General features: G+C 45.9%; 12 protein-coding genes across 12 annotated transcripts; 5 read left to right on the top strand and 7 right to left on the bottom strand.

Annotated features, from left to right (window-relative positions):
• Window positions 1-143: 143 nt before the first annotated feature.
• Window positions 144-2,418, bottom strand: TRIVIDRAFT_191664 (uncharacterized protein; the record flags this gene model as incomplete). Its single annotated transcript, XM_014101836.1, has 9 exons — window positions 144-304; window positions 358-549; window positions 602-721; window positions 773-896; window positions 952-1,344; window positions 1,449-1,551; window positions 1,704-1,713; window positions 1,891-2,047; window positions 2,113-2,418. 9 exons carry the CDS (start codon window positions 2,416-2,418, stop codon window positions 144-146), a joined length of 1,566 nt encoding a protein of 521 aa, XP_013957311.1.
• A 693-nt stretch (window positions 2,419-3,111) lies between these two features.
• Window positions 3,112-4,871, top strand: TRIVIDRAFT_222372 (uncharacterized protein; the record flags this gene model as incomplete). The annotated part of the gene is made up of 4 exons (XM_014101835.1): window positions 3,112-3,564; window positions 3,628-4,119; window positions 4,185-4,431; window positions 4,495-4,871. The coding sequence occupies 4 exons, from the start codon at window positions 3,112-3,114 to the stop codon at window positions 4,869-4,871; spliced, it is 1,569 nt and encodes a 522-aa protein (XP_013957310.1).
• A 533-nt stretch (window positions 4,872-5,404) lies between these two features.
• Window positions 5,405-6,615, bottom strand: TRIVIDRAFT_28882 (uncharacterized protein; the record flags this gene model as incomplete). The annotated part of the gene is made up of 4 exons (XM_014101834.1): window positions 5,405-5,615; window positions 5,682-5,759; window positions 5,820-6,274; window positions 6,385-6,615. The coding sequence occupies 4 exons, from the start codon at window positions 6,613-6,615 to the stop codon at window positions 5,405-5,407; spliced, it is 975 nt and encodes a 324-aa protein (XP_013957309.1).
• A 1,729-nt stretch (window positions 6,616-8,344) lies between these two features.
• On the top strand, window positions 8,345-9,427 carry TRIVIDRAFT_222370 (uncharacterized protein; the record flags this gene model as incomplete). The annotated part of the gene is made up of 4 exons (XM_014101833.1): window positions 8,345-8,589; window positions 8,645-8,968; window positions 9,030-9,319; window positions 9,378-9,427. The coding sequence occupies 4 exons, from the start codon at window positions 8,345-8,347 to the stop codon at window positions 9,425-9,427; spliced, it is 909 nt and encodes a 302-aa protein (XP_013957308.1).
• A 358-nt stretch (window positions 9,428-9,785) lies between these two features.
• On the bottom strand, window positions 9,786-10,937 carry TRIVIDRAFT_28863 (uncharacterized protein; the record flags this gene model as incomplete). Its single annotated transcript, XM_014101832.1, has 1 exon — window positions 9,786-10,937. One exon carries the CDS (start codon window positions 10,935-10,937, stop codon window positions 9,786-9,788), a length of 1,152 nt encoding a protein of 383 aa, XP_013957307.1.
• A 1,190-nt stretch (window positions 10,938-12,127) lies between these two features.
• TRIVIDRAFT_27827 (uncharacterized protein) lies at window positions 12,128-13,054 on the top strand (the record flags this gene model as incomplete). Its single annotated transcript, XM_014101831.1, has 1 exon — window positions 12,128-13,054. The coding sequence occupies one exon, from the start codon at window positions 12,128-12,130 to the stop codon at window positions 13,052-13,054; it is 927 nt and encodes a 308-aa protein (XP_013957306.1).
• A 1,007-nt stretch (window positions 13,055-14,061) lies between these two features.
• Window positions 14,062-15,635, bottom strand: TRIVIDRAFT_222367 (uncharacterized protein; the record flags this gene model as incomplete). Its single annotated transcript, XM_014101830.1, has 4 exons — window positions 14,062-14,596; window positions 14,648-14,738; window positions 14,890-15,487; window positions 15,558-15,635. 4 exons carry the CDS (start codon window positions 15,633-15,635, stop codon window positions 14,062-14,064), a joined length of 1,302 nt encoding a protein of 433 aa, XP_013957305.1.
• A 1,329-nt stretch (window positions 15,636-16,964) lies between these two features.
• TRIVIDRAFT_28472 (uncharacterized protein) lies at window positions 16,965-18,197 on the top strand (the record flags this gene model as incomplete). The annotated part of the gene is made up of 4 exons (XM_014101829.1): window positions 16,965-17,097; window positions 17,155-17,219; window positions 17,269-18,060; window positions 18,120-18,197. The coding sequence occupies 4 exons, from the start codon at window positions 16,965-16,967 to the stop codon at window positions 18,195-18,197; spliced, it is 1,068 nt and encodes a 355-aa protein (XP_013957304.1).
• Window positions 18,198-20,090: 1,893 nt separating this feature from the next.
• On the bottom strand, window positions 20,091-21,036 carry TRIVIDRAFT_60083 (uncharacterized protein; the record flags this gene model as incomplete). The annotated part of the gene is made up of 2 exons (XM_014101828.1): window positions 20,091-20,403; window positions 20,471-21,036. 2 exons carry the CDS (start codon window positions 21,034-21,036, stop codon window positions 20,091-20,093), a joined length of 879 nt encoding a protein of 292 aa, XP_013957303.1.
• A 1,141-nt stretch (window positions 21,037-22,177) lies between these two features.
• Window positions 22,178-22,891, bottom strand: TRIVIDRAFT_222365 (uncharacterized protein; the record flags this gene model as incomplete). Its single annotated transcript, XM_014101827.1, has 4 exons — window positions 22,178-22,186; window positions 22,293-22,403; window positions 22,466-22,639; window positions 22,706-22,891. 4 exons carry the CDS (start codon window positions 22,889-22,891, stop codon window positions 22,178-22,180), a joined length of 480 nt encoding a protein of 159 aa, XP_013957302.1.
• A 1,386-nt stretch (window positions 22,892-24,277) lies between these two features.
• On the bottom strand, window positions 24,278-24,967 carry TRIVIDRAFT_191659 (uncharacterized protein; the record flags this gene model as incomplete). The annotated part of the gene is made up of 2 exons (XM_014101826.1): window positions 24,278-24,529; window positions 24,578-24,967. 2 exons carry the CDS (start codon window positions 24,965-24,967, stop codon window positions 24,278-24,280), a joined length of 642 nt encoding a protein of 213 aa, XP_013957301.1.
• Window positions 24,968-27,009: 2,042 nt separating this feature from the next.
• Window positions 27,010-27,905, top strand: TRIVIDRAFT_28977 (uncharacterized protein; the record flags this gene model as incomplete). The annotated part of the gene is made up of 3 exons (XM_014101825.1): window positions 27,010-27,052; window positions 27,112-27,134; window positions 27,204-27,905. 3 exons carry the CDS (start codon window positions 27,010-27,012, stop codon window positions 27,903-27,905), a joined length of 768 nt encoding a protein of 255 aa, XP_013957300.1.
• Between the last annotated feature and the right edge of the window lie 37 nt (window positions 27,906-27,942).

The following is a 27,942-nucleotide window of genomic DNA, read 5'->3' as shown; positions in this document are numbered from 1 at the left end:
AGAGTTCATTCTTCAATGGCCTATAGCCCACGCGACAAGGACTTTCCTGCTCTGATCCAACCACAATTAAACCCATCATCTGATAGGTCTCCTGTGGACTTTGTGTGCTTTCCATACTGCTTCTTATTGTATAACGTCTTGGTTTAGAGGTGACTAGGAGAGCGTCGTTTTGGAAAGGTATTCTCGTACGCACGCAGGAAGTTTAACAGCATTTCTTCACCCCCAGCTGTCGTAAATGCAACCAAACCAATGGGCCGGCCGTTGAACTTGAGGTATGACAATGGCATCGTTGCGGAGGGGTAACCTATCGATAGTTAAGAAATGCCTACGAGCAACTTGGATGTCGTGGAACCATACCGGCAGCCGACACCAATAGATTTACGGGAGAGTCAGCTGGCGCAATGACTAGATCTACGTCATAGTCTTTAAGTGTCTTGTCAATGCCAATGTCTCGGCCAACTTTGCGCGCATGTCTTAGAAGAAAATCATGCTCTTGATCGGACATTGTCATTGTGGCGGCGTTCTGGAGCTGGTCTTGGTTGTCGTAGCCTGAGTAGGGTCAGTAGGAAACTAGGGACTTGTGTGATGAATGGCGACTTGCCTGGTGGAAGCTCTTTTTCTGCATGGTTCTGGTTGAACCTTATGAGTTCATCCAGGCTGCGTACTTGGGAATCTTCGAGGGTACCAAGGTAAGCCTCAAATGTGGGTTTAAACCGAGCCGCTGGACAAGTTAGCTCATATTTCAGTGGCAGTAGAGCAAGAGGCTGTTAACCTTGAATGTCGTAGAAACTATGCCGCCCATTCACTTCAAATGCATCGATGGATACAAGTTCTACTTGTTTGAAGGACTTTGCCGTAAGCGCTATCTTTGCGTAAGCAGCCCGAGTGTCTGTTTTCTGGAGATTTTTGTTTAGTGACTCTGTAAAGAATTTCAGCTTTCATTCATCTTACTATCTGCGCCGTGGCTTCTGGCACTGGGCGCTGTAGATCAGAGTCAAAAAACCATGTTTCTGGAGAGAGAAACCCAATTTTGAAATCTCTAAAGTCACCAGCCGTCATTTGAGAATGAAACTTTGTCTTTTCGCTTCCCTTCGGAGTGGCTAAGATATCCAAAAGGTTTGCCAGATCAGCAGGCGATTTTGCCATTGGTCCCACAGTATCAAATGAATGGGACAGAGGTATCAAGCCATCCCGTGGGAGCAGGTTCATCGTTGGTCGGAGAGTATATAATGCCGCTCGGGTACTCGGTGTGATCAAAGACCCTCCAGTGTCCGTTCCTATAGCCAAGGGGGAATACCCTGCGCTGACGCCAATGGCAGAGCCTGTTGATGAGCCAGAGGGTGACTATAGATGTTTTCCAACGTTAGTAAGTACTGTAGGACGTCAAGTCTGCCGCCTCCTTGACGCATATTATCTCAGCAACTGAGTCTTTATTTTCCGCTACTCACCGAGTGCCCAAGGACACGGTCGGTCAAATCTACAGCACCGGTAGTGTATGCAGATTGCGCTTGACCGCCTAAAGCCGACCATCCAGGCATGATATTTGAGCCTCTGCAAGGAATTATTAGTCACCGCATGGAGAAGGGATAAGTAGATAGTTGGACGAAGCTGGACGAAGCCGTGTCAGTCGCGTACTTGAACCCAGCGAGTTCCTGGTGATCTGTATATTAGATACGGTCAATAAAGCCAGTTCAAAGGAGTACACACTGATAACTGTGTTTTCCCTATGATAATCATCCCTGCTCCAAGAATCTGCATTTTGTTAGGATTTTTTCGCAGTGAGGTTAGACAAGAACACAAATGGGTTGGAACTAATAGTCATAGGGCTAGAAATGCTTAATTGCCGACTGCATTTGATGACGTTAAAGGCCAGAAAAGAAAAGAAGACACGCTGGAGGTGTAAATGTTCCGCAATGGAGAGGATAAGGTGTGTCCAACGACTCACTCTTTCTATAATCTCAGCGCTCTTTGACGGTCGCAATGTCAGCAAGGCAAGGCTGCCCCCCGTCGTGTTCATTCCTAGGCTTGGGTGGGTTGCGATATTGTCCTAAGAACTGGTTATTCTTGTCATGTACATGTAGATCGAGTAACTCAAGTGAAGGTGAAGGAAACCTTGATGAGGATGGGGATCCCGTGAAGGGGCCCACGTAGGTGGCCGTTCTTGCGTTCGAGGTCTAGGGTGGCCGCCACTGTCCTGGCGTGTGGATTTCTCTGTAGAACGGCTCTAAGATAATTGTCATGCCTATCAATCTGAGCAAAGCATCTATCAACCAATTCAACGCTCGTGAGCTCGCCAGCCTTCAAGAGCTGTTGAAGATCTTCTGCGGTTGCAGTCAACAGATCAATCGATCGCCGTGAGTTCCCCGATGGCCACGAGAATAGCCAGGCCAGTCGAAAGAAATACGCCGTAGAGCACATAAGGAGTAAGAAGAATATGACACAAGACAAAATCTTGTAGGCCGTACATGGCGGAGACAACATGATCCTTGGAGCGCTCGATTCTTCGTCACTAGAAAGATGGGCACCGGGTAAGTTAGGCGCTATGTTGATTCAAGGTGGGTGTCACAGCCAGGTAGTTAGGGCTGAAAGGCATACTTAACTAAATATGAGGAATACTACCATCAACCACCTTCATATACGCGCACTGGTGTGGATGTATCGGATGAGAATGCTGGGTCTTGTTGGCCGCGGACATCATGTGAGGATAAAACACGGACCCGTTAGTTACCTCACCCCATAGTTAGATACCACTGGGAGACGTTGGGTGTTACAATGTGCGGTTGCACAAAGACAGCGCATTGGAATGATCATTCAAAATGCTTTGTATTATTACAAAAGAAAATGCCGCGTTGTGGCCACTGCTAGGGCATAACCGAGCAATAGGTTACCTCAACGTCATATGGGGGCATTGAAACTCAAGGCTCCCTTGTCTCAACCCATCCTTTCCTACATGAGCCTCTTCTTGAGCATCCTACCATCACTCTCTCGGCAGGAGCACGAGCCAATTGATCTTTTCACAGCTTTGGTTTATCTTCATAGATTTTTGTTATTATTTGTTTTATTTTGATTATTCTTCACTATTCTCCTGAACGCATCCCTAACCATTCAAAGATGGATATCCAAGCGCCGCCAGCCCCCAAGCGCATCGTCTCTACCGCATCATTTAGCATAATCGATCCGTTGACTACCACGGCCGAGGAACTGCAAGAGCTTCTGACATCAGGGCTTCTAACTAGCCTAGATTTGGTCAATATTTATCTTGGTCAGATCGAGCAGCACAACAAAAACGGTCTGAAGTTGAATGCAATCATTTCCACTGCACCACAACACATCGCTGCTGAACAAGCCAGACTTCTTGACGCAGAAAGAGCCACTGGCAGCACACGCGGTCCCCTGCACGGAATCCCAGTTGTCGTCAAAGACAATGTAATGACCGACTCTTCACTCGGCATGGACACTACATGCGGCTCCTATGCTCTTGTCGGAGCCAAGGCCCTAAACGCTCCAATAGTAAATCGTCTTTTGAAGGCTGGCATGATTATCATTGCGAAAGCCAATCTATCTGTAAGTAATTTTATGAAGGCACTCTCCTGGGCTACGGATGTTGACTTGTGTTTCTTTTGTCAGGAATGGGCTGGCTCAAAAGGGTTCGGAATGGTAACCGGGTGGTCAGCAGTCGGCGGCCAGACACAGTCGCCATATGTCAGAGGCGGCTATGTGCTTGGAGACAAGATTTTAGGACACAGCGCTCCATGCGGTTCTTCTTCTGGATCTGCCGCAGCTGTGGCCGCTGGGTTCGCACCTGTAGCATTGGGGACTGAATCTGACGGATCTATCACACAGCCAGCTGGAAGGGCCTCTCTGTACGCATTGAAAGTTACCGTTGGAGCATTAGACACAAAGGGGACATCACCACAATCTCCAATTACCGATAGTCTTGGCGGCATGGCCAAAAGCTCTGGAGACCTTGCTAGCTTTATCGGAGCTATGATGGAGCAAGATTACTCTTCTTATCTGACGAAGACGTGGGCAGGGCAGAAGATTGCCTTTGTGAATCCCAATAAGTGGGAGCTCCATCCAGCTGTTTGCGAACGGGTCGAGATCGTCCGCGAAAAACAAGTAAGTACAAGTCATGCTTATCATTTGGGCCAACTATTGTAATATTGACATTCATCATCTGAAAGATTTCGGAGTTTCTCCAAGCTGTAGCTACTATCCGGGAGTCTGGGGCAGAAGTGACGGAAAATGTCGTGTTGCCACAAGTCGATGAGATCACTTGGGAGGGTGAGGATGCCCTTGAAACGGTATGGAACTCATATCTTGGCGGCGAAATCAACTCTTTCCTCAATGAATATACCAAGTCCTCGGTACGCACAGTTGAGCAGCTGATACAGTGGAATTCTGATCACAAAGACTTGGAACTCCCACCAGGTAAGCGACACCCTTTGAACGAGAAAAGCCGTTGCAAGAAGCCAGAAGCTGACAACGCCCCAGCATTTCCGGGCCAACAGCAGCTCGAGAATACATTGAAGAGCAACCTGACAGAGGAGAAGCGGCAAGAGATTGTCTCGTTTATTCGCAAGATAGCCAAAGATGACGGATTTGACCGAATATTTGAAGAGACAGGGGCCGAAGTGCTTATAGGACCATTAGACGGGCGGATTGTTACCGTTGCTGCTGCAGCAGGATACCCTGCTGGGGTGGCGCCGTTGGGATATGCTGACAACTACAATGGTAGAGCATATGGCGTGGCCATTGTGGCAAAATCTTGGGACGAGGGAAAGATTCTACAAGCAATGAGTGCTTGGGAGAAGACGATGCCACGACGGATCCCGCCGCCACAGCTGGCAAATTATAAAGCGAGTTTGTGAAGCCAATGCCCCTCATGCTTTGACACAACACAACGTGACAGAGCAGTGGTTGTTCTTTAGCTATTCTACTATGTAGGGAATTCAATGAGATTGATTGTAGACTTGAAGTTCTACGTTGCAATTTTAAGTTTTAAAAAATACACGTTTCATGGTTTGGGTAGTGTTTTAAAGCCCCCAAAATCCTAACAAGCTTCAATAAAGGAGTTATGGAGGTTAAATTTCATGTCAAGATAAGATATTCAACATGCTGTAACAACTGGTTTAATGAAAAGCTATGCCACATTCTGTTAAAGGAGCTATATATACTCAACTAGTTTCCTATATGTGGGAGCAGCATATGCTTTGCTTATGAAAAATCACCCTAGCAAGGAAAACTGCGCTGAACTAGCTCTCTAAAAGAGCAATAATCTTGCTACACTCGAACGTACTTGGCTAGTATCTTTGTCGTTTGTATCTGTTTATAGCTCTTAGCCCCATTGCGTGGAGGCAATACGTTATTTTCTGCGCTCAGACATTGTGTGATACCAACTCCACTACTCCCACACCAGAACAGCTCGGTAGCGGATCTTGCCGCTGGTAAGCTTTTCGATTCCAGCGGCGATGCCCTCGTTGCTAAAGGGAAATTTCTCAATAACAGGGTGTATCTCATTGCGGGCAGCAAACTCCAACATCTCACTATGAGCCCTGCGGGAGGACACCAAGTTTGTGACAATGTTATAACCGTTGAAAAAGGTCGGTATAAAGCTAAACAAAATCATTAATTCAGCTTAATCAACGTCTTTTGGATATCGGGCACCCGCCGAGACTTACGGAACTTCAAAAGTAGGCCCAGTAAAGCCGATTGCAACAATGGATGCACCTCGGGCGAGGATTTCCTTATCCATAAAGCTAGAACACACTTTAGTAACTTTGAATGAAATCCCAATACGAAGCTCCAAAAGTGCTTACCTGTTCCAGTCCGGAGCCTTACTGCCGGTCAGCAGAAGGAGATCGACCGGTTGCTTGATCTGCCCCTTCTCTTGGCCGAGGACAACAAAGTGGTGAGCTCCAAATTTTCTGGCTTCTTCTTCTTTAGAAGCTGTAGTGCTAAAGACAGTGACATGGGCCCCAAGCTTATTTGCAAACTGAATTGCCAAGTGACCTAAACCACCAATGCCCAGGATGCCAACGCGCATACCGTGTTTGTAGTACTGGATCAAGGCGCTGTAGACTGTGGAACCAGCACACTGAAGAGGAGCTGCCTCTTCGGATGACATTCCCTCCGGGATTGGATAGACGTAACCCTGTTCGGCGATGAAATGGTGGCCAAGGGTGCCGTTGTTGAAGTCACCCTCGCCAAAAATGTTGCGACTGTAGCAAAGAATGTCCTGGCCAGAGATGCAGTAATTGCAACTGCCGCAGCTCTAGATGAAATCAGTTAATTGGCATTCATTTGGAATATTGATCGCTACTGAGCGACCTCTGGGAATCGCAAGAACTCTTTTTTTTTTTTAAAAAAAAAAAAAAAACATACGCTGCGCAAGTACCCCCCTCCAACCCTGTCCCCGACCTTGAGTTTAGTAACCTCACCGCCAACTTGCTCGACAATACCAACACCCTCATGGCCAAGGACACAGCCGTACTGAACGTAGGCAAGATCGCTAGAGCAGAGTCCGCTATGCGTGATCTTGATTAGCACCTCCTTTGGTTGAAGTTCTCGCGGAGGGTTAGTAGTAAGAAGGACTTTTCCATCAACACCGCGCATAGACTGATTGATGGCCATGGTTGGTTGATAAATTTCGGAAATGATGCAGACTGGCTGTGGATTCTTTGCACTTTGCTATTGCTTCTTGACGACAGCGGTGGTGAGAAGCAGCCTCTGCTAAAAGCAGTAATATGCCCCTTTTATGATGCCTTTGACGGAGTCTTATTCTAGATCAGCGTGCAGCTAGTGATAGTATTGCAACAGGTTGCTGGGAAATATGATTTGGAATTGGGTGTCTGCTTTAAATATTTGAGGCTTTTTCGTGCAATCTTGTCACTCTTTACAGTGCTCTCTTACCTTACTGAGACAAATCCTATAGGCCATTTTAGCCTCCAACCCGGTGGCGCTCACGAGTACAGTCGATATATAGATGTCATGCAGCATACTGCACATGGTTAGTGGGGTTTAGATGTAGCCATCAGGCCATTCTCCTACTCGTGCAAGTTTCTATTCAAACCCAACATCTGAGCCTCTGGTTCTCTTCGTAGCCTCTCATTCGGGCCGTGTCGAAGGCAGTATACGTAAGAGTCATCTGCGTGTCCTTTGCAGTTTATTGGAAAAGTGGCGTTAGACTCCTTACCTGTCGGGCGCGAAGCATCTGAACATTTAATATTTGCACTGGATCACCACCATTGCCGGGCAATATTGTACCTTGTCTGAAGTTCTGCGACAAATCCACGTATTTCCCAAATGAGATAATGGTGGACATGGACTAATAGCGTGTCGGACACTATTATTCTCCACACATACTCGAGCCATGATCCTCATTAGTACTTTTTCGTATGTAGCGTATCGAGGTAGTTAGATGGCGAATGATAATGCCCAAGTGCCAATATTAGTCCTGCATGTTGTAAGAGCTAATTGCAAGCCTCAGAGCTCCGCAATGTCAAACCTTGGATGGCATGACTAAAGACCCCTGGCACACGATTCGGGTTCCGCATATGACAACATAGTAAAATCACGATTCCAATCGAGGAATAGTACTTGGCAAGGGGTAATGTTAAATGTCAGAGGCCCGCTCACCCGACCCTCCACCCTACAGCTGTGTCGGCCGATGCATCTTCAGTATCAGGTTAAGGAACCAGATTTGCGTCCCATGTCTGCGAAGGTTCCGCTAATCCTAAAGGCGCAACGGCCTTGCTATTATTGTGCAAGTCGCAAACAGGGCTGCGACAAGTTACTGCCTAGATGTTCTCGCTGCACTTCGTAAGCCTGTTCCTATTCACACGTACATAAATTTGGCGTCGCGTTTATTCTGACAGATTGTCGTTGTCACAGAAAATCTCTGGGGTGCGATTACAGCATCCCTCGAGATGGACATGCGGTTACTCGCCAGAATGAGGCCCCCACACAAAGTAATGAGTTGGTGGAATTACGCGGCTCATGTTGTCCTGACCTCTCCGCCAAGGCCGAATCTGTATTGCTTCTCTCAGCATGTTACAGCGACAGTGAGGCGGCGACAGAGTGTGATGGGCCCGGCCTATCCGAGTTATTTTTAAGAATAATTGATGCTTTCAACGTTGACATTCCGAATTTACTGAACAGCTATCTTGCAAGCGTCCACCGATGGCTCCCCATTATCAATGAGGAAAATATCCGTCACAAACTAGCTAACCTAGAGAAAGATAATCATGGCGACGTTGCACGTTTGCTACTTGCATTTTATGTTGTCGTTCAATTTCCATGCAATCATGCAGATCACTCCATGAACACTCGGCTTTACCGTACCATGAAACGGATCTTTGTCATCGCCCAATCATCGCCCGGCGTCAAGAACCTTGATCTACTGCAGTATGGGTTATTGCTTGGGGCTTATGAATGTTCGCAAGGCCTGGAATCTGCTTATTCGACGTTAACACTGTGCATATCATTGGCCCGGATGATTGAAATCCAAAGCTACGAGTCTAATGACATCGATTCAAGACACCCGGAAGAAAAGTTGATATGCGGCTATGCGCTAGTAGCCTTGGATCGGTAAGGACTCTATAAATAAGAGTGGAAAATTCGCCGCTGACCAAGAATAAATCAGCCTCATTGTCCTCTCTAGCATGGACTATCGTTTGCCGTTGCTGCTTCCTGACGAGCAGTCTTTCCCCCTGATAGAAGAGCATGACCTCGAATTGGACGAGGGTCTAAAAGTCTACGGCTATACCGGAAGAATGAAAATCACAGCCACGGTGGCACGATTAGTCGGCAATACTCTGTCGTATTTACGCTGCTGTCAGCTCGGAAGAGCTCCACAAGTTGATTATGCAACTATAGACAGCTCTGCGCAGTCTTCGCTCGGGACGCTTTTACAACTTTCTGAGGAGAAGGCATTCCTAAACTGCGAGCCAACGTCGATGGCAATTAGGTAAAAACATGCATAATTTGTGAGATCAGGGGCTCTAAACTTACACCTCAAACCTCTTTAGTACGCTGATGGCACTCCGATGCAGTCATGACAGAAGTAGAAGTGGTCCCAGGGACTCCAAGGACGCCACTGAATTGTATTCAATAGCAAGCATGACTTTAGAAATGTGTCTTTCGGCTTCCGACTTCATCAGGTCCAACGGCGTCGAGAACCTGTCCTTCATTGGCCTTTGTTGCGTATGGCGAGCAGTTTTACCTTTGTTGAGCCTCAAGGATTTTCCAATTTCAGCTCAAGACCTAGAGACTCTCAGAAGAGAACTGCAGCGCTTTAGCAGCTGTTGGGCAATAGGCGGTATGTAAAGTTGTGTACCTCTTGTGACAAAATCCAAGTCGATGTTAATCATTGGCAGCCACCTTTTTGCAACACTTTGATCGATTAGTCCACCTAAGGAGCCTTTGAATATATGCAAACACCAAATAAAATGACAGCTAGGAAGGTCTCGGCTGCTATGAGACCAAGTGTCTTCTTTTGTAAAATTTTATTCAGGCTCATCCAAAGCCTTGGCGATTTTTGAGCCGTCGTCAGAACAAAACCAACAGTATGCCTATGCTCGGTGTGTATCAAGGGAGAAAGCCTTGGTTCGAGCAAATCAGATCACTCAGAGAGCATAGTTGAAAATAATATTTGGACCGATCTTGTATTAAGAACCATCATCTAAGCCCTCTAAACGAATGCCTATGTACTTATATGCCCAAAACATTCCGTCTATAATGCTGGATTATTTGTATTTCGTCGGTTGGTGCCTTGATATTTCGTTTCACCTTTGTTCATATTTCTGTGTCTGTAAAAATTCTTCGCTGGCAGGGTAGTCAATGTATCCTTCAGCAGCTTTCTTAGCATAAAAGCTATCCCGTTTGTAGGGACTGAGCTTGATCCCATTTTGGAGGCGAAACACTAAGTCGGGATTGGAAATAAAATATCTTCCGAATGCAATGGCAATATCCCATTTGTCGTACAGGTCATCCACAGCCCGAAAGACGTTCTCTGCAGTATAACCACCAGCAATGATGACGGGCGACCAGTTGTCCCACTCTTCCAGTAGATATTCAAGTGTGTTCCGCTTATATGTTTTGTGCTGGTCAAGCTCCTCTTCTTTCTCGTGCAGCCAAGTGACAGGATCGCCAGTTGCTTCTACTAAATGGATATAGCCTAGGTTCAAGTGAAGCCGCTTAAACTCGCGCAGCATGTATAGAAACTGAGCCTGTGGATCAGATGATGTCGCGCCTTGGAAAGTGGCCCAAGGACTAAGACGAATAGCCGTACGCTCTGGCCCGACAGCAGCAGCGACGGCCTTGACGACTTCGATGGCAAAGCGCGCCCTATTCTCAATGGAGCCACCCCATTTATCTGTTCTGTTGTTGATGGACTCTCGGGTAAACTGATCAATCAAGTAGCCGTGAGCGCCATGCAGCTCAACTCCATCCGCCCCTGCGGCAACCGCTGTTTTCGCGGCTTGGGCAAACGCGTCAATCTTGGCCCAGATTTCCTCCTCAGTAAGCTCCTCTGGCATTGCATCAGACCCTTCCATGGGATTCTCGCTGCTCGATGCGTACTTGATGCCCTTGGAGTGCGCAAACTCCGCGTCACCTGCGCGGCCCAGGCTCCAGATCTGCTGTATAAAATATCTACCCCTGGCATGAACGGCGCTTATGATGCACTTCCATTGGGCAATCTCCTCATGGCTCCAGATACCAGGACCATTAGGATCAGTCTCATCATTACGAGATATTGCTGTTGCCTCGCTGATGATGAGCGTTCCAGGGACAGCTGCTCGGTCAGAGTAATACTTGACTGCTATATCGAGAGGTACATGGTCATCCGTGTTGCGATATCGTGAAAGCGGCGCCATCACTACACGATGAGGCAATGTAATTTTACCAACTTTGAGAGGCTGGAAAATCTTGGACATTGCCGGTAGTTTCTGTGCTGGCATGATTGTCCGTATTGACGAAAGTCTATAACTGGCAAAACTGTTGACAAATTAGACCTGGCTCGTCTGGTTCTGGTGATTGTTAACTGAAGGGTTGACAGAGTTTATAATGACTTAGTCTTGAAAACAGGACTGATTGTTGCATTATATATTACATTCATCTTAGTAGTGACTAATATTTTTGCCTTCGCTTCTCTGAGAGATTCTGCTCTCGGTAGCGCTGTGAAGCTTATAGAATGACGGTCCAAGATGCAATTACTAAAGGTATGTGAAATATGTCAGCACTGCGGGTCAACTGCGAATTTGATATTCTCGTGCCCGTGGGAACTTGAATGTAATTGAACATATTGGCTGTGGTAGATTTACTCATGCTCGTTGATTACTCACGTCGAACAATCTAACGTATTGGGAGTACCAAGCGGCTTCGTAACTCGATCTTACTAATATGACATGCAACAGTAGAATTGCTGAGTCCTTTCCTTGATTCACTCGTATCTTTCAGGCCTACGGGTGAGCTGTGGAGTATCGGCACCTGCATGTCGCCACCCGCATTTCGGAGCCTGCATGTCGGAACCTGCATATCATAGTATCGGCAGCTGCATTAGCTTGAAGCCTTAGAAGTGAGAAAGTTCCACACTAGGAGTTACGCTAATCGTTCCATGGTGGACGGAAGAGATTAGATCAAAGTGTATAAGCAACTCGAATACCGAAAGATGAAGCTGCGTAATTTAGAGCTAGCCTAATCAACGCAATCTCGACGCATCTAGGAAAACGATTGGGCAATATTTTGGATACAGCGCTGTTTGGGTAGGGGTGTCCGCAAAAGAAAGAAAGTCTAGCTACGTTGGCCCCGAATTAATCATGAATATCAAGGTTCCACTCATCAGGACATTTAGCTCAGGTAGACATAAGTCATCATCGGCATATATTCGAAGCTTCCATTGCGGTGGTCGGATGATGGTAGAGTGTTGCCGAGAAATACTTAAAGACTGGTGTATCGTCGTCTAAACTACTTCAACAGATGTCGCAAACAGAGCACAATTCCAAGAGAGCAGAGTGCCCAGGCCAAAACTTACAATATAACGGCTACATCAATAGTGGGCATATAACACACACACTCCTTATTAGATTCATCTTGTCAACCTGACAAGTCTCTCTCACCGTTTAGTATGTCACCATTCAAAAATATCATCCTTATTGGCGCCGCGGGCTCCATCGGTAGCGTCGTCCTGGCTGCTCTGGAGAAGGAGCCCAGCTTCACCATTACCCTCATACAACGTGCCTCTTCCAAGGCCAAGATGCCTGCGCACCTCAAGGCAATCACTGTCCCTGATTCGTACCCTACGGACGAGCTGATTCCTGCATTTCGAGGTCAGGATGTTGTCATCAACTGCATGACCTCATTATCGGTGGCCGACCAGTTTCGCATCATTGACGCTGCCATCGCGGCTGGTGTGCGTCGATATGTGCCCAGCGAGTATGGCCTCAACAATATGAGACGCGATGCCCAGGCACTAAACCTCGTCTTCCACGACAAGGGTAAGATTCAGGAGTACCTCCGAGCCAAGGCTCAGGCAGGAGTTATTGAGTGGATGAGCATATCGTGCGGCATGTGGATTCGTTGGTCCATGGCACATGACTTCCTCGGCATGCACATTGGCGAGCGACGATTCGTCTTCTGGGATGACGGTGAGGGCTATTTCTCTTGCACCACCGAGGAAAACTCGGCTCAGGGCTTGGTTAACGCTCTGCTTACCGCTGGTACTGATCGCGACGTCTGGAAAAATACCAACGTCTATCTGAGCGACTTTGCCATCACCCAAAAGCAACTTCTCGAAGCGATCGAGCGCATCCAGGGGGTCAAGTACACTACAGAAAGTATTGACGGCCACAAGTTTATCGAGGAGAAGCAGGCTGCCGTAGCTGCCGGCAACGCTACGGCCACCTTTGACCTTATAGAGACTGGGTTTGTCACAGGGCGTTATGGTGGTCACCTTGAGAAAGAGGGCGAGATCCAGAATGACAAGCTGGGTTTGCCCAAACAGACATTGGATGAGGTGGTCAAGGCTGCATTGGAGGCTTACGGCGCTATTTGAGGGGGTAGAATGCATAGAAATTACATGTAACTAATATTATAGCCTAGCTTGTATGATCGCGACAATGGGCCTGTTGACATTTAAAAAAAAAAAAAAAGATTTACATTTGTCAATTCTATGCTAGGTCAAGTATTTTGTACTAATTCTTTTTGCCCTTGACGTCAGGGGGTTTTTTCGATTTCATGTTGCGTCTGTTCTAAGCAATCTGTATAGCTTGACTTTCCGTGACCAAAATCAAAAAACTGCGACGACCATGCCATTGAGTCCACAATTTCAGCTGGCCAGCAGTAGTTTGTTAACATAGGGCCACCAGAGGGGGGTAAATGTTGCCCGTAGTCGCTGGTGTATAGTAAACTCGACATCGTATTTAGATGAGACACCTGAGTTTGAAAGTTTGGAGAGTTATTAAATGCCTTTGCACTCTCCTGAACACTTGTTGGAGTAGCACTGCTTGCGTCCTCTGCAGATAATAGTTAGAAAGTATATCAAGTTGAAGAGGTACCGTACTTACTGAATCTCACTCCGCACTCTTTCAAAGCTTTCATCATATCTCGCGCGATCCTCGCTCCTGGTGAGTTGATACTAAGAGCATCGAAAACTTTAAGACATGTTTCTGCATCATCAGACAATCCGGCGGTATCAAACTCAGACGACAATTCATGCGTTTCCTCTGTAAACATGCTTGATACAAGCAAGATGGAGCTGGCGCATACTAAACACGAGATCATCTGCCACCACGGGAATCCATGAACCAGCTCCTCTTTGCTGGAGATTCCATGCAACATCCGTGCCGTCTCACGTGCTTCTGAAATACACGTTCTCTCGTATGCGCGTATCAGTGGCCAATCTAGATGGCTAACGGTTGCATTTGGATCGCCCAGATGCATTAAGAGTGGATGGCATAGATACGGGCGGTAGATGAGAGCTCTAAGATGGTGATATTTTATAGCCAGCATGTTCCGCTACTAATGGTCAGATAAAGGGGACTATATGACTGTCTGGGGATTCTATCGGGAAGGGGGAAATGAACTTGCCTGTCTCTTGAAAATCTGTAATTGCTCAAACGTATGTCCTAGATCAAAACGAAGAGCTCTTGGGAGGGCTAATTTCCATTCCACAAGTTGTCGATCGAGATCTTTTGTGTTGAGCAAATCCTCGGAGGCGAAGTGGCTTCGTCTTGGGCAATACAAGCTTCGGAGAACTCGGCCAACAATTTCCGAGAAAGCAATTACTGCAATGAAATAGTCTCCCAATGCTATACTACTGCTGGTCTTCTCCTCAATAACTTCGCCCGTCCAATCGATCTCGGCATCACTAGCTCGGGAGGGCAACGGGACGTTGAAGTCATCATCATGGATCGCTGGTGGTCGGCCAAGCTGTAGTGAAAGAAGTCGGTCCAATACGTAGATAGAATACCATACGCGGCGTCGCTTTTCAATTTCCGGCGAATGACGGGATTTTATGTTGTCCGACTCCTCGTTTTCTATGTGTAGCCCAATGCTTTGAGCAACACGAACTGCTTGGCCAAGTATTGTCCAACAGCTATGACTGTTAACATATTTTCAAATAGTCTGGTCAACGTATGGAGCTAACCTTTCTGTCCTGCATACAACTAGGAGATAGAAACATCTCGCCAAAAGGAGTGAAACCTGAGCGAGTGAACGTTCCATGGTGGAAGTTGGCGCTAAATTTAAAGCATATGAGTAAAATTTCTCATACAGAGTATCTCCAGCTTCGTCTTTGCCGGGCAAGGTTCTATAATAAGCCCCAATGGCGCAAATTGTATCTGAGAGATTAGAATCATGCCGAAGAGAATTTTGGGAGACACAACTTACATGATAGCGCTGTTTCGATGTTGCTGTTGCGGCTCTTGTGGTCTCTAAGTGTCTTATAATGCTCTATAAAGGGTGATTCTGGAATAAAAGGATAGGCTATATGGATGGTTGTAAAGTAAGCATCAATGTAATGTTTAGCCTCTTCGAAGACAGGCAGCAGAATGGCTGGACAAGGGACCTTATTGGACGATAAAAGGCTCTCTCCTTGGTCATAGCTCTCAAAGTCTTTCTGCGACATCGAGGTTCCGTCTTGATTTTGAAAGAATTTTTTCACGAGATTAACAAATCGAATGTCGCTGACCTCGCCCAAATAGCCCGGAGACCGATCAACGCGGCTAGAAGGTGGTCTGCTCTGAGTTTCGCCAGCCACTGCGGGTGGTAAAACTTCAGTTTTCATACTGGAGATGGCGTTATCAAGCTGCGATTTCACATTTGATCTCTTCTGAAGGACTGCTTCTTGCTCTAGACCAGGCGGAAGGACGGATATAACATGATCTAGTAATCTTTCTTGTTGATGTATTGCATCGCATAAGTCGGGTAGCCTCTCTGAAATGCTGTGAGTGAAGCGATCGTCTGTTCCAGTCCGCAGTCGAGGGCGCTGTAAACGGTAAACACAAGAATACCCGTACCCCCGACATCTGCTACATGCTGGTCGCTGTCCATCACACTAGAAACTTGTTAACGGCTGTGGAAGTAGCAGGCCGCCGCACCCGGATCTTTTCACCTTGGACTTCATAGCCCTGCATCTTTGACAGGCCTTGGCAACCCGCTTACGCTTGTATTCGGTGTCCATGCTTTGCAACTTGGCTCGCTTTCTTTCAATTCCACATGTTTGAGATGGATAAAATATAAAAAGGAGGGGCTTCGCTCTTGCTCATCGGAAATATCGGGATAAATAAAGTTAGTCATACGTCTGAAAGATGCACCTAGCGGGTATGCTAAGTTTCATAAACTTTCATTCTTTTATACCTACGGTAAGCGTAAACCTGTCTAATAGTGGCTTCTTTAAATAGTGAACCGATAATTTAAAACTGATGTCTGTCGGGGGCAATTTAATCGAATGTTGTCGATTTCAGCAACTTGGTCATATGTTTGTGATCTATATGGATGTACATTCACTTTATTCCGAGCGGATATACCGGCATTACCACCTAGCCAAAGGTATTGAGTAATAGGGTGAGGCTGTGGTCTAAGCGTGGCTGGACTCCTCGTTCTTTAACGTCATCGCCACCTCACCGCCACCCGCATTAGAATACGATGAAGTGAAAGCATGTGCCATGATGCAACAAGCACGCTGGTTTCGGTGAACAAATCAAGATTTGGTAATTAGATTTCCTTCTTCAGCCGAATGTTGCGCAGATACGAGTGGTCGTCGTATCCACTTCTTTAATCATTCTTAGCGATTTGAGATCGAAGCTGAGATCCATATAAGGCCATAGCGAAGTACGGGTACATCTGTCGAGTCCCCGGAATAAGTAAAGTAGCAAATAAGCTAGCTTTTAAATGCAGTACTGTTATTATGTCTCTCCCATTTTCCTCCATCGCATCACTTCCTGCTGGCAAGCTGTGACCAGGTCACATGTCCTCCCCAGCCAGACTAAACGAGAAGTTTTGTATTAGTCCTTTGCTTACTCTAAATTCACCCACTTTGCAAGTGGTACTAGTCTTGCTTTCCATAGCTTCAGGCTTCATTAAAGACCCGTCCCGAAATATGAATTGGAGGAACCGGATGCAATTGAAAATGAAAGATGTACATTCTGGGGTCATTCTTAATATAGACATTGTCCGTTGCGTCGATATTCTTTGCGTTATGTGCTTTGCTCTTCTTGCAAAGTCCCCATCTTGCTTCATCTACGCTGCACTTTTCCGTATATCCGGTATAGCCGGTTGCACTCTGACTGGCAAAGCTGCGGTCGCAGTGAAGGCCGCATAACCCTATTTAGAGAGGAGTAGAGCTCGTTCCATATTGCTCATGAATTTAATCGATTGAGTGGACAAGAAAATGCATGAGCTTCACTTCAAAACAGAGATCATTATCTTCAATATTTTGGTCACATTAGCTCACCAATGCGACAATGAAGCTGTCACTACGAATAGACCACGAATCTAGTCTGCCCTCGTTTCGTCCAGGCGATCTCTTGCGAGGAACGTTAGAGATAAGGGGGTGTGTTTTTAAAAGTTTACCACGAATCACAGCAACCTTTTCAGGTAAGCGATGCAGATTGAGCTCTTAAGATTACTTGCTCACAGTTATTGCAATCACAGGTAGATTAACAGTCAAAGTCTACCCCGAGGTCAACACCTACTGTTCCAATGAGTTTAATTATGTAGTAGGTATATCTCCAAAGCAATCCTCTCCTGTGCTAAGGCATCGTATAGCTATTTGAACAATCAGAAGACCTCAAAATCTTGCAGTCAACTGCTATCAACGACAACCCCGACAGCTGCGTCTATGTGTGTCCTATAGAGTTCAAGTTCCCTACGAGCCTCAACTGTGCGTGCGGTGACACTTGCCAGCTACCGTCGTCATTATCGGTCAACAATGGGAAACTCCGAATAAAATCGACGTATATGTTATCTGCTACAGTGGAGCGGAGTGTTATTGGGAAAATAACCAGAACTAATGGGGTCAAACAGGAACTCCCGTTCAGCTGTAACCCTATAGTCAATGACCTCGCGGCATCGTGTACCGTCGCCCTATCCGCCGATAAACTGAGTCAAGACTTCAAAGATTCCTCCAGAGAGATTATTGGGCTCATCTGTGAGGTATCTCCGCCTACATATTCTCCGTCTTTGCAGATGGAGGTGATTCTACCCGAATCGCCAGTTCTAACTCGTGGACGGGGGACGCCAGTGAGATTGGTGCTCCATACCCCACGAGAGTTAATGCAAAGGGCTAATATCTACGTCCGAAGTGTAGAGATACAATTGGAGGCCGATATATCTGCCCTACTACGATCCACTTGGCAAAATATGAGAGATACGAGACTTGGAAACACCATAAACGGAGCAGTGCCAATCAAATCAGAGCATTTTGAGCTGGACCTGGGGGCGTGGGGTACATTTGCCGTTATGCAATCGCGGCCATCGTTGAATTCATGTTTGCTAAAAATTGCCTATTCTCTTGAAGTTGTTGCGGGTATATCGAATGGCTTGGAAGGCTCTATTCAGGTATGCTTCGAACTAATGTTGAGGCTGTCAATGAAACTAACAAGAATGTCGTAACATAGTATTTGAAGGCATCTTTGGATGTCCTTGTGATGGATCCACCTCCCACATATCAGGCGGCAGCAGATCAAATACCATGAAATAAGCGAAGTAATTGAGTATTTGCATTTTGTGTTGAGGTCGTTCTTCTTTGTAAATAGACTAAGCTTTGATTATCTACTAAATAAAGTCGCAAGAGCCTAAAATCATTGAGGATGAATGTCCAACTTCCTGAAACTGGAAATTCGGTTTCGAGGAACTACCGCTAAGTTAAACATTCATTGGCTACTGTGCAAATAATGAAATTTTCATGGGAGTTTCGAGTCCCTAACATCAGTCACCTACAATAAAGTGGATGTTCGTAACTGAGACTGAGACGTGCCTCCCATAAACACAAGTCTTTGTCTACGAATACTCATTGAAGGTGACACAAAGGGATTCTAGGCCGAGAATACAGGACTAGGGGCTTTTCCGACCAAACAGTGTGCCGGGCACAAGCCAAATATCCAATTTGATAATTCGATGAGTTACACTCTTGGAAAGATTCCCGGTATTTCCGACACCTTCTGACCCATTCAAAGTCCCAAGGCACTTTTCGCTTGTCATGTTGTCCTGCTGACCATATTGGCGCACTGAGCTGTGGGTGCTGGTAATGGCTTAACTACTCAAGGCTGCATTTATTTACCCAGCATTATACAAATGGGTTTAAGATCTCATAATGAATATATTTGCAAAATTCTGAATATTTCACTTTCATACACGATATCAAACTCTTTTCAATGATTCTAAAAATTGACAGCAAATAGTATATCGTCGGGATTTAGACGCAATCAAAAAGACAGCGCAGTGGACATGGACCATAGGAGGATGAGCAACCATACACCCGATGCCTCCTGCACAAATCAGCATCAACATAATACCTCTTATGGTAATAATTTATCAAATGACCGGCCCATCATTCATACACGCGGGGCCTCATCAAGACACAGCCATGAGCATGCCGACTACAGCATTCCGGACAGCTGGCTCCATCTTAGCGAATTAGCGCCCATATCACCGGTCGAAAATCCCAACGAGCGGCCATTATATCGCCATAGGACATTGGAAGAATATCGAGGGTCAGAGAGGGCATATGAGCGAGAGCAGGAGGAATTGAGGTCGCCAGAAACATGCAGAGATCATATCGTGACGGGGGAAGCTAGCAGCTCGAAGAGTTTAGGAAAAAGCGAAGTATGTCTTTGTTTACCTCCTAGTTGCGTTGTTATGTGACTGGATCTACATTTTGAGAGTACAAATAAATCATTTGCCTTTTCTAACCACCAGCATATATTGTGATTATGAGATAGTCGCAGTGCCTTGGATCATACCCATTTCAGAACTTCATTGGTCATCATCACAACTTTTTGAACCGAGGCCGTTCTTTTAGCACACATCTATTTACCCTCGCACACGCATTCTAGTTCGCGATGTTTTCAGTCATTCCGTCAATGCATGGCTTAACAAAAGAGTGATTTGACTCCTTTATAGACTGTCGGAATGTTATCACCGCAAGCACCATAATAAAGCGATTGAGTAGCGCTAATGTTGGGATCAATGCCTGTGTGACTCCCCAGCATGTATTTGGCCATGATCTGCTCAATCTCCTCGGAAAGGGCATTTTGTACGGTCGTGCATTGCGATACTGCCCCATTCACTCAACTATATCCAAGATACCTTTTTGCATTATTATTCCAGGCACATCATCAAGCACATACATAACCATAGCAAAATCTTGTCGGAATTTATTAGTCAGTCGTATAACACAGACTATGAGACATTTTGAAAATCCGTAAGTGCCCTTTTCTGAACCTCCTTTTTTTTTTTTTTCGTTTTCGTTTTCTTTTTAAACCAATTTTTCTTTTTTCCGTTTCTTTTTTTTCTCTTTTTTTCCCGCTTTTTCATTTCCCAAGTTCCCAATCACCAAGGTGAATCATGCCACTGTGTTTTCTTCCGACTCATACTTCGGGCCTACCAGCTTCGCTCACTTCTTCTTCATCGCCCAAAGTAGCCCCTTCCTCTACCCTGAGGGCAGTTTCCAGTTCCCTAGCCTCACGCGCACGTTCCATACTTTGTTGTTCCTTTGTTGCGGAAACAAACACTTTACCTGGTTTCCACCAGAAAACAGGGTAACGCCGACGCCCGACATTATTTATTATAAGAGCCCAGCCAAGCATGATTAGAGAAGATGCAAGTATGACTGGCAGATAACGCCAGGAGAGAGTGACAACTTCTGATTGAACAGCGGCATTGAGTCCAGTTGCACCGGCACTAGTCAAAGTGGATGTTTAGCTGCCAAACTCTCGCGAAAGTATGAAGCTTTCAACATCAAACTTACGGTGGATGCACGGCCCCAATTAAAACTTGCGCGAGGGCAGATGTTGCCATGCTTAAACCGCCATTTACGAAAACATTGGCGTGGAAACCACCCTCGTCGAGACCAATGTGGTAGTTTGGATCCAGAACAAAGAGTCTGGTGATGCATGTGCCGACGAGGGCGGATACAAAATGGCCTAGGACGAAGTTTCGGGGTTGTGCAAGAGGGGATTCGATGGCGGAAAACAATAGAACCGCCGAGGCGCCAAATGATGTGATAATGATAGGTGCATGATAAACTTCCGAAAATGCTGTATTTGCCGACATGATTGCCTCTATGAGAAGAATTCCCCCAAACGCCCCAATCCAGGTAAAAATGCAGATTTCCAGTTTCAGCGGAAGGTATTTTAGCCAAGAAAAAGGTGGGATGCCCAAAGCAGTATACGGAGGCTGGGCATTTGGAGGCTTGTATCCAGTAAAGCGAGATAGGTAACTGGGCAGGCGACCACGATAATCTTCACTAAGCGTAAAGCGCTCTCCCAACGTCTCAATCCTCTCCTTTAGGCTGGCTTTCTCTGATGGTGTCATGATTTGTGGAAATGTTGTTCTTAGATAGGAGCCAAAGCTGCTCTCATTTCCATTACTATTGCTCTTCTAGCATAACCGTTTCATCTTATATCTTCGGCTCAGATTCAGCAGAGAGACCGCGTCGATCTGTGACATCACTTGGACCTTAGTAGCCCAAAAACGATTGGAAAATCATCGATATATATGCGCCACCTCCTCCGCATATCACAAAGACCAAACGACCACGGAAATAACGGTACAAGTCGTTCATATTGGCATCGACTTAGTTACGCCACTAATACCTTCTTTTTTGAGCTTATGGAAATGTCGGATGCAGCCTCAATTTTTTGTCGTTACTAGCCAAGGATAGGGCGGCTTAGTTCCATTGAGTCAACGGTATCTGCATTCTCCCAATTTGATGTCATTAATATCGTTTTCCTTATATCATCAGTTGTTAAATAAATTGGAGTGTTTTTGTGTCTCATCAGCCTGGAGAGACGACAGTCGACTTCATCGCCGGCCTGACAGTAGGGTTTTGTACGGGTCATAAAAGGTCAAAATATCCAGCTCAAGGTGAAAGAATTAACAAGTATAACCGACTTCTCGAAGCCTGCGTGAGATAGTTACACAACCGTGTATTTTATGCTTGTTCCAAATTTTAGTTCGCCCTGCGATTATGTTAATCTACTATATCACGATCTGGCCCTTCTTAAGAGATTAAGTCATTATAAAATACGTGGTTCCGCCACATTAATTAGTGCTATTGTGATCAGTAACCCAATACTTTGCCCTGTTGGCTTTATTTTATGATCATCGTAAAAACCACAAGCAGGTCCCATCACGCTCGGACTACAGTTATAGCCTGATAGGGTTACGCCTGGGCATTAATTTCTTTATATAGTTTGCATACATCATTTAAGCCATCAACAACTCATACCTTCATGAATTTATGTAATGAATAAACTAAAAAAAAAAAAAAAAAATAGGGTTAAAGTGCATATATATATAGTAATATGAAGTGATCAACTACACTATCTATCTAATAAAATGAAAGGCAATAGTATCTGAAAGCGAGGGTCTAACTATATCAGCGACTCTGAAAGCCCAATTTCTGCAAAAAAATGTTCTCCGTAATCTATAACTGATGCCTTTACTTCCGTGTCTACTTCTCCTATCAGCAATCCGCTGACATGTGTATTAGCCTCTACAAGGTTTGCCGAGACCTCAGATACGAAAGCCTTATACGCTTTGTTTAGTATTATATAGCCATTTAATACCGTTTGGTACTCCTCTTGCAAGGACTTGAGCTCTTTTTCAAGCTGGGCTATACGGTTATCCTTCCTCTCACGATGCTTCTGCTGCGCTACTCTACACTGTTCGCGTCGACGCTGCATCAGGTATATAGTTAGCTTCTAATTTTGGACAATTAGAACTTGGAGCCGCTACATACATTTAAAATGTGTGCAGGTGCGTTTTTGTAACGACCTGGACGCTTCCGTGGTGTGTTATAGGGGGCTTTGACAGTTATGTTGTCAACAGCTTGGTCCGAATCAAATGCTTGTCTTGTCACATTTTCCGGCTCTGAGGGGCTGCTTTTTGCCGGTGATGGCAGGCCAGGTACTGTCTATTTAGAAAATATTATTAAAAGATTCTCCCCAAGGCACATCACGGTTCAACTTGGGCCACTTACATTGACGCCCTCAGGAGTCAGGCCTAGAAACCATCTTTCCCCGACTGGATCCGGTACTGGTGTTGATATAGAGGCAAGATGGGTAAAGTCCAAAGCATTTATTTCCGAGGATTGTTCTTCAAGCCAGCTAAACGTTTGTGCTTGGAAATCACCAGGCTGTGAGCAGGATGTTGGATTCATGCTCATTGCGTCCGCCTTGAGTAATGATAAGTGTTGGAGACTTGCGATGCGATGGTGGTCAGGTATGTTTGAACATGGATCAATGGCCAGGAAATATAGAAAATGAATTTTAGTTAGAGTTTAATTGATTAAAATATGAATAGTCCCCTCGAAATATTGAGCATTGACAAATATTTATCCGCCCTTCGTACTCTGCTAATATCATGTCAACTTCACCATCATCGCACAGGATTCTTCGACCCACATCCCTGTCCCCGCAGCTTTACCCGAGCTAGTTTAGTTGACATTAGCCTTGAAGAAAACAGTCAGATGCAGCGACAACTTTCTTCGGAGCCCACAATCGGAGACGGAGCTGCGCAGACTAGATGCAAGGATGGCAATTTCCGGCGATCCCACAATGATCTTGACTACACAAATATCGGGTCCTCTTGCTCTTTAATCCCATCAGTCCAACGATAATTAGGTAGCAAGGGTAGCGGTCTTCAGCGCCTGCCCGGACAATATCTGGTCTGGCACTCCCCTTCAGGACGCCGCAGCGTGCTGTGGATACATGCACAAGTCCAAATACCCATGACTGGGTACTGATGCATGGATGCTGTACTCCGTACAGTATATGCAATTGAACAATCTTGACAATGTTCGCGGTAGCCAGTACATTTGCGGTACCCACAGACTTTGGGGATGCAGCACGCATTGCGCCCTTGTAATTGTGGGATCGCTGGGTCTCCCATGGTGGAAGCAATTGAATCGATATCTTGGCTGGCGCCTTCAATCTGCTCTAGTTCATGCGCAACCAACCACAATTTGCCAAGCTTTCTTCTTTCTCTTACTCCTAGTGGATGTCAGTAGTTCTACCGGGGCTATCGGAAGCAAACATTTTTGGGGGACGTTGGATACGTTGCATGTGCGAATGTCGTAGGAAGCGTAAGCATCGCACTCACACTGGCGCCCTCCCGTCCATCATAAACGACATCAACAATGGATATTCGAACCGAATACCAGACCTCCAGTTGTCACAGAAGGCCAAGACGTACTGCTGTCAAGGTTCAGCTTTTCAATCAATAACAGTTGCCTATTAAATGATGCTTATTCTTATTAAATGATATATTTCATCTCAACATAGCAACAGTACTATCCACCAATTTTAATCGTTATGGGCAGCTGGAGCTTTTGAAGGCCCGAATAGCCATGTCGAAGGAGCGGTGGCGGCTCGGAGACATTTAGCGTCAATGACATGATGTGGTTTACCCTAGAGCGTAGGCACACAACCAAATTGCATGTATCAACGATGAACCAAAGATGAAGTATGTATTTCCAGACCTGAGTAACGACAGGTTCAGTAATATGGGGGAAACATCAAGATACTTTCAAATGCCAGCTGCTAATGCTTTATCAGCGTATAATCTTGTTCGGTCGCACGTAACACTGCCATGGCACCACAAATGTCTTATACCACCCCTCGTAGCTTGATAGTTCACCTGCACATTTTTGCAGTTCAAAGTTCCAAACGATCATGGTCAACAGCAATCTAAATTCAAGATACGCCAGCTTCTTTCCAAAGCAATCTCTGGGACCCAATCCAAAGGTGCTCATTGGCGCCGCGTTCGGGTCATAAATCTCGTTTCCTCCTGTGTCTTTCTTGATCTATCGCTCTGGGCTGAATTCGTCAAGTGGAATTTTAGAACAAGGAACACGATTTTCTTCCTGTTTGGACGTCTCACTTCTGATACTCTCATCAATGTCGTATCCCTTGGTGAAGAAGCTGGGCCCGTTTTTGAGATATATCACTACTGTGCCCTTTGGAATCCTCCTGCCTAGCACTGTCGTATCTCGAGTGGCTTGTCGGGAACCAAATGAAACTACGGTACTAAATCGTAAGACTTCTCCCATGATAGCGTCGGCATAAGGAATGGAGATGCCAGTTATTTCCGCCGTGGTTGGTGTATAACCCTCTGAAAACGCCTTTGCGTAGCCAGCGTGCATGCTCTTGCGCAGGCGTTGCTGTGCATCCTGGTGATCTGCAAGGTACTTGACTGCCCAAGGGAGTGTGCTGCTCATCGAGTCGTGGCCAGCGATGACCATTCCGAAAATCTAATCATGCATCAATTTTAATTCATCCTGCCATAACAAGACGCTGAGGGATTAGCACCTCATCTATAATCATGTCTGAAAGGATATCGACTACCCAACCGTCCTTGTCGGCAATCTTACTCCCTGTCAATCAAATGATCAGTTGAGCTATCAATCCAAGATCTATCACTGGCCTCTTTCCCCTCCAATTGCTCCAGCCTCTTATGGGCAGGCTTGAGTACTGCCGTTTTGAAACAAGCATCCATACGCTTCTTTGCTCTCTTAAATTTCGCCGACTTTGTTTGGAAGAACCAATACCATTCTGGCAATCCGGATTTCACAGCACCTTCAGCAAAGCCTAGCGGCGGCATCGTACAATGTCAGGGCTGCAACTTCCTCTAAGAACTGCCACGACACCAAATCTTGGACAAGATTCCGATGTCCCTTTCATTCGGCGTCCAACTTGAGCACAAATTGAAAACTCGGCGCGAGTGGACCAAACATGTCTTTGGTTCGCGTACCGCGGTCAAATTTCTTGGTCCGGCAGGTTTCAATATCTCGAGCTTCGCGGTAGTCTGTGATGACCACAACGGGCTTGGAAAACGGGCCTCCGAGAAACACTTGGCAGATGGGCGAGTTGATAGATGCGCAGTGATCACGCCACCACAGGCTGATGTTTTCCCGTCGCGATACCTCGGCAATCAGGTTGGGCATGTCGCCCATCAGTCTCTTCGCTGAGTCTGTTTTGTACGGGATGTCAAGCAGGGGCTTAGGGAGGGCTTTCCTGTAAAGGAGGTAACCGGCTGTTGTGATGCCCGCGGGGGCGTTGGGGAGAATCTTGGCCATCATGGTGATATTGGATGGTGTTTGTGTTGGTATCGCGAGAGTATTCACCAATGTGACTGCAAGACATATGTATGCTATTGGCCACTGTTTATGTTTACGGACTAATACAACATGTGCAATCACTTTTTGTGTTTGCATAGGTTTGATAACATTTCTGCCTTGCGTTTGCTAACTCAGCGCCCTCTCAGCTGATGATCCTTTGGCCTAATTGAATTGTAATTGATCTGGCGATGGATGCGCTAAGGTTTAGCGTCCATCCCTCAACTATAAATTGTCAGACAGCCGGTTGACAGATTCGGCGTAAACGCCTTCAATAGGATGCTAAGTCAACGGAACAGCTGCGGGATTACTTATCGCCCATCTCAGTGTGCCACTATTACAGCAAAGCTACGCTGGTACTGTCTATCGCCCGTCTGGCCGTGACTCTAGGCTTATTTCAGCAGAACGGCCACTGTTACCGTGTGTTAAAGTGTAACCAAGATGTAGAGAGGTACAGCCCAGCACGTAATTAAGGCTAGGGGGGCAATGAATAATGTATGTATATGAGCCGAGCGGGCAGGCTTTTCTTTGAAGTTTATCCGTATTTGTGACTGGACAATACGGAAAGATAAATAGACGAAGTAGCAAAGGAGCGCACCCTTGCAATCATGAGAACGCCAATTTAATCTTCTTATTTTCATGGTTTGATAGGATAAATTGAGTAGTTGTAGCATTGAAGAAAGAGAGCATATGTTGCAGGGCATTGGCTCGGTAAACCGTACACTACCCATGATATGTCAGAGGAGAGCTTGTACGCAGCTGTAGTATTGGGGGTTGTAGCTATGGCTGCATCAGATATGGCATTGCATAACTTCCTGGCTAAGCGTTGCAAATACTAAAGCCGCTGATGTCGCGTTGTATCACCCAACTTCGCATCCTAAGTGGCTCCATTGCTAACATAGGCTCACTGTGGTCGCGTTAAGCAAACTGGTGCTAACTAAGCACTGGACAAGCAACACATGACTATTATAAATTTTGTTTGACGAGCTGGTTAGCCCAATAAGTCAAGATAAGTTGATATAATACTGCATCTTCGGCGTCTTTGTATCGGTAAAATCCTCAATGCGTATATATTCGTAGGTGTGCATCAGAGCCACCGAGATTATTTAACTAGCTTTAGCACATTTTAATTGCTGATCATTACGACAAAGAATCGCACACTCTGTAAAATGGAAATACATTCTGTCAAACCAATTCGGGTTTGGCTCACGCGTAAGTATAAACTTTTGAGTTATCCTGTCCCGACTCGTCTTGCTAAGAAGAACTGACAGCACCTGGACCTAATCCGTGGAAGGTGAGTAAATAAAAATGGGTTTTTTCTGGTAGTCATGAATGGTGTTGTGCCATGCTAAAAGCAGCGCAGCCCATTTTCTTGCTCGAAGAGCTAGGTCTAAGCTATCAGATTCAGTCTTTTCGTTTCGATGATGTTAAAAAAGAGCCGTTTATCAGCATCAATCCGAATGGCCGCGTGCCGGCTATCGAAGACCCAAACACAGGGGTCACACTGTGGGAATCAGGTGCAATTTACCAGTATCTAATTGAACAATACGATACGAAGAATCGCCTAACCTACGACACGCTTTCGGAGAAACATAGGTGTAATCAGTGGTTACATTTTCAGATGAGTGGCCAAGGCCCTTACTTTGGACAATGCGGCTGGTTTCAGCACTTACACCCCGAAAAGATTCCATCGGCCATCGAGCGTTATAGTAATGAGGTCAGGCGGGTGTTGGGCGTTTTAGAAGGCGTATTAGCGGCCAAACCAGCTGCTGCTCAGTGGCTAGTCGGTGACAAAATGACATTTGCAGACATGGCCTTTGTGCCATGGAACGGCCGTCTCAATGAAGTGTTGATGCAGCCATGGGATGAGATATGGGATGGCCTACCCCATGTACGCGCTTGGCACGAGAAGATGGTTGAGCTTCCATCTTGGAAACGATCTATGGAAAAACGCAGTCGCCTAATGGATGAGCAGGGCTTGCAGTGGAACGGGTTTCCAAAGGGTATCCAATCGTTTCAGGAATACGAGAAAGTCATAGAGAATAATGCCAAATTCGCGACCTAATTCATTTCATCTTAGGATGTTGCAGCCTGCAGGTTGG

This window comes from Trichoderma virens (genome assembly GCF_000170995.1).
Source record: "Trichoderma virens Gv29-8 chromosome Unknown TRIVIscaffold_6, whole genome shotgun sequence".
Taxonomy (NCBI): Eukaryota; Fungi; Ascomycota; class Sordariomycetes; order Hypocreales; family Hypocreaceae; genus Trichoderma; species Trichoderma virens.
Note: the sequence above shows the minus strand (reverse complement) of the source record. Positions and strands in the feature narration are given on the sequence as shown.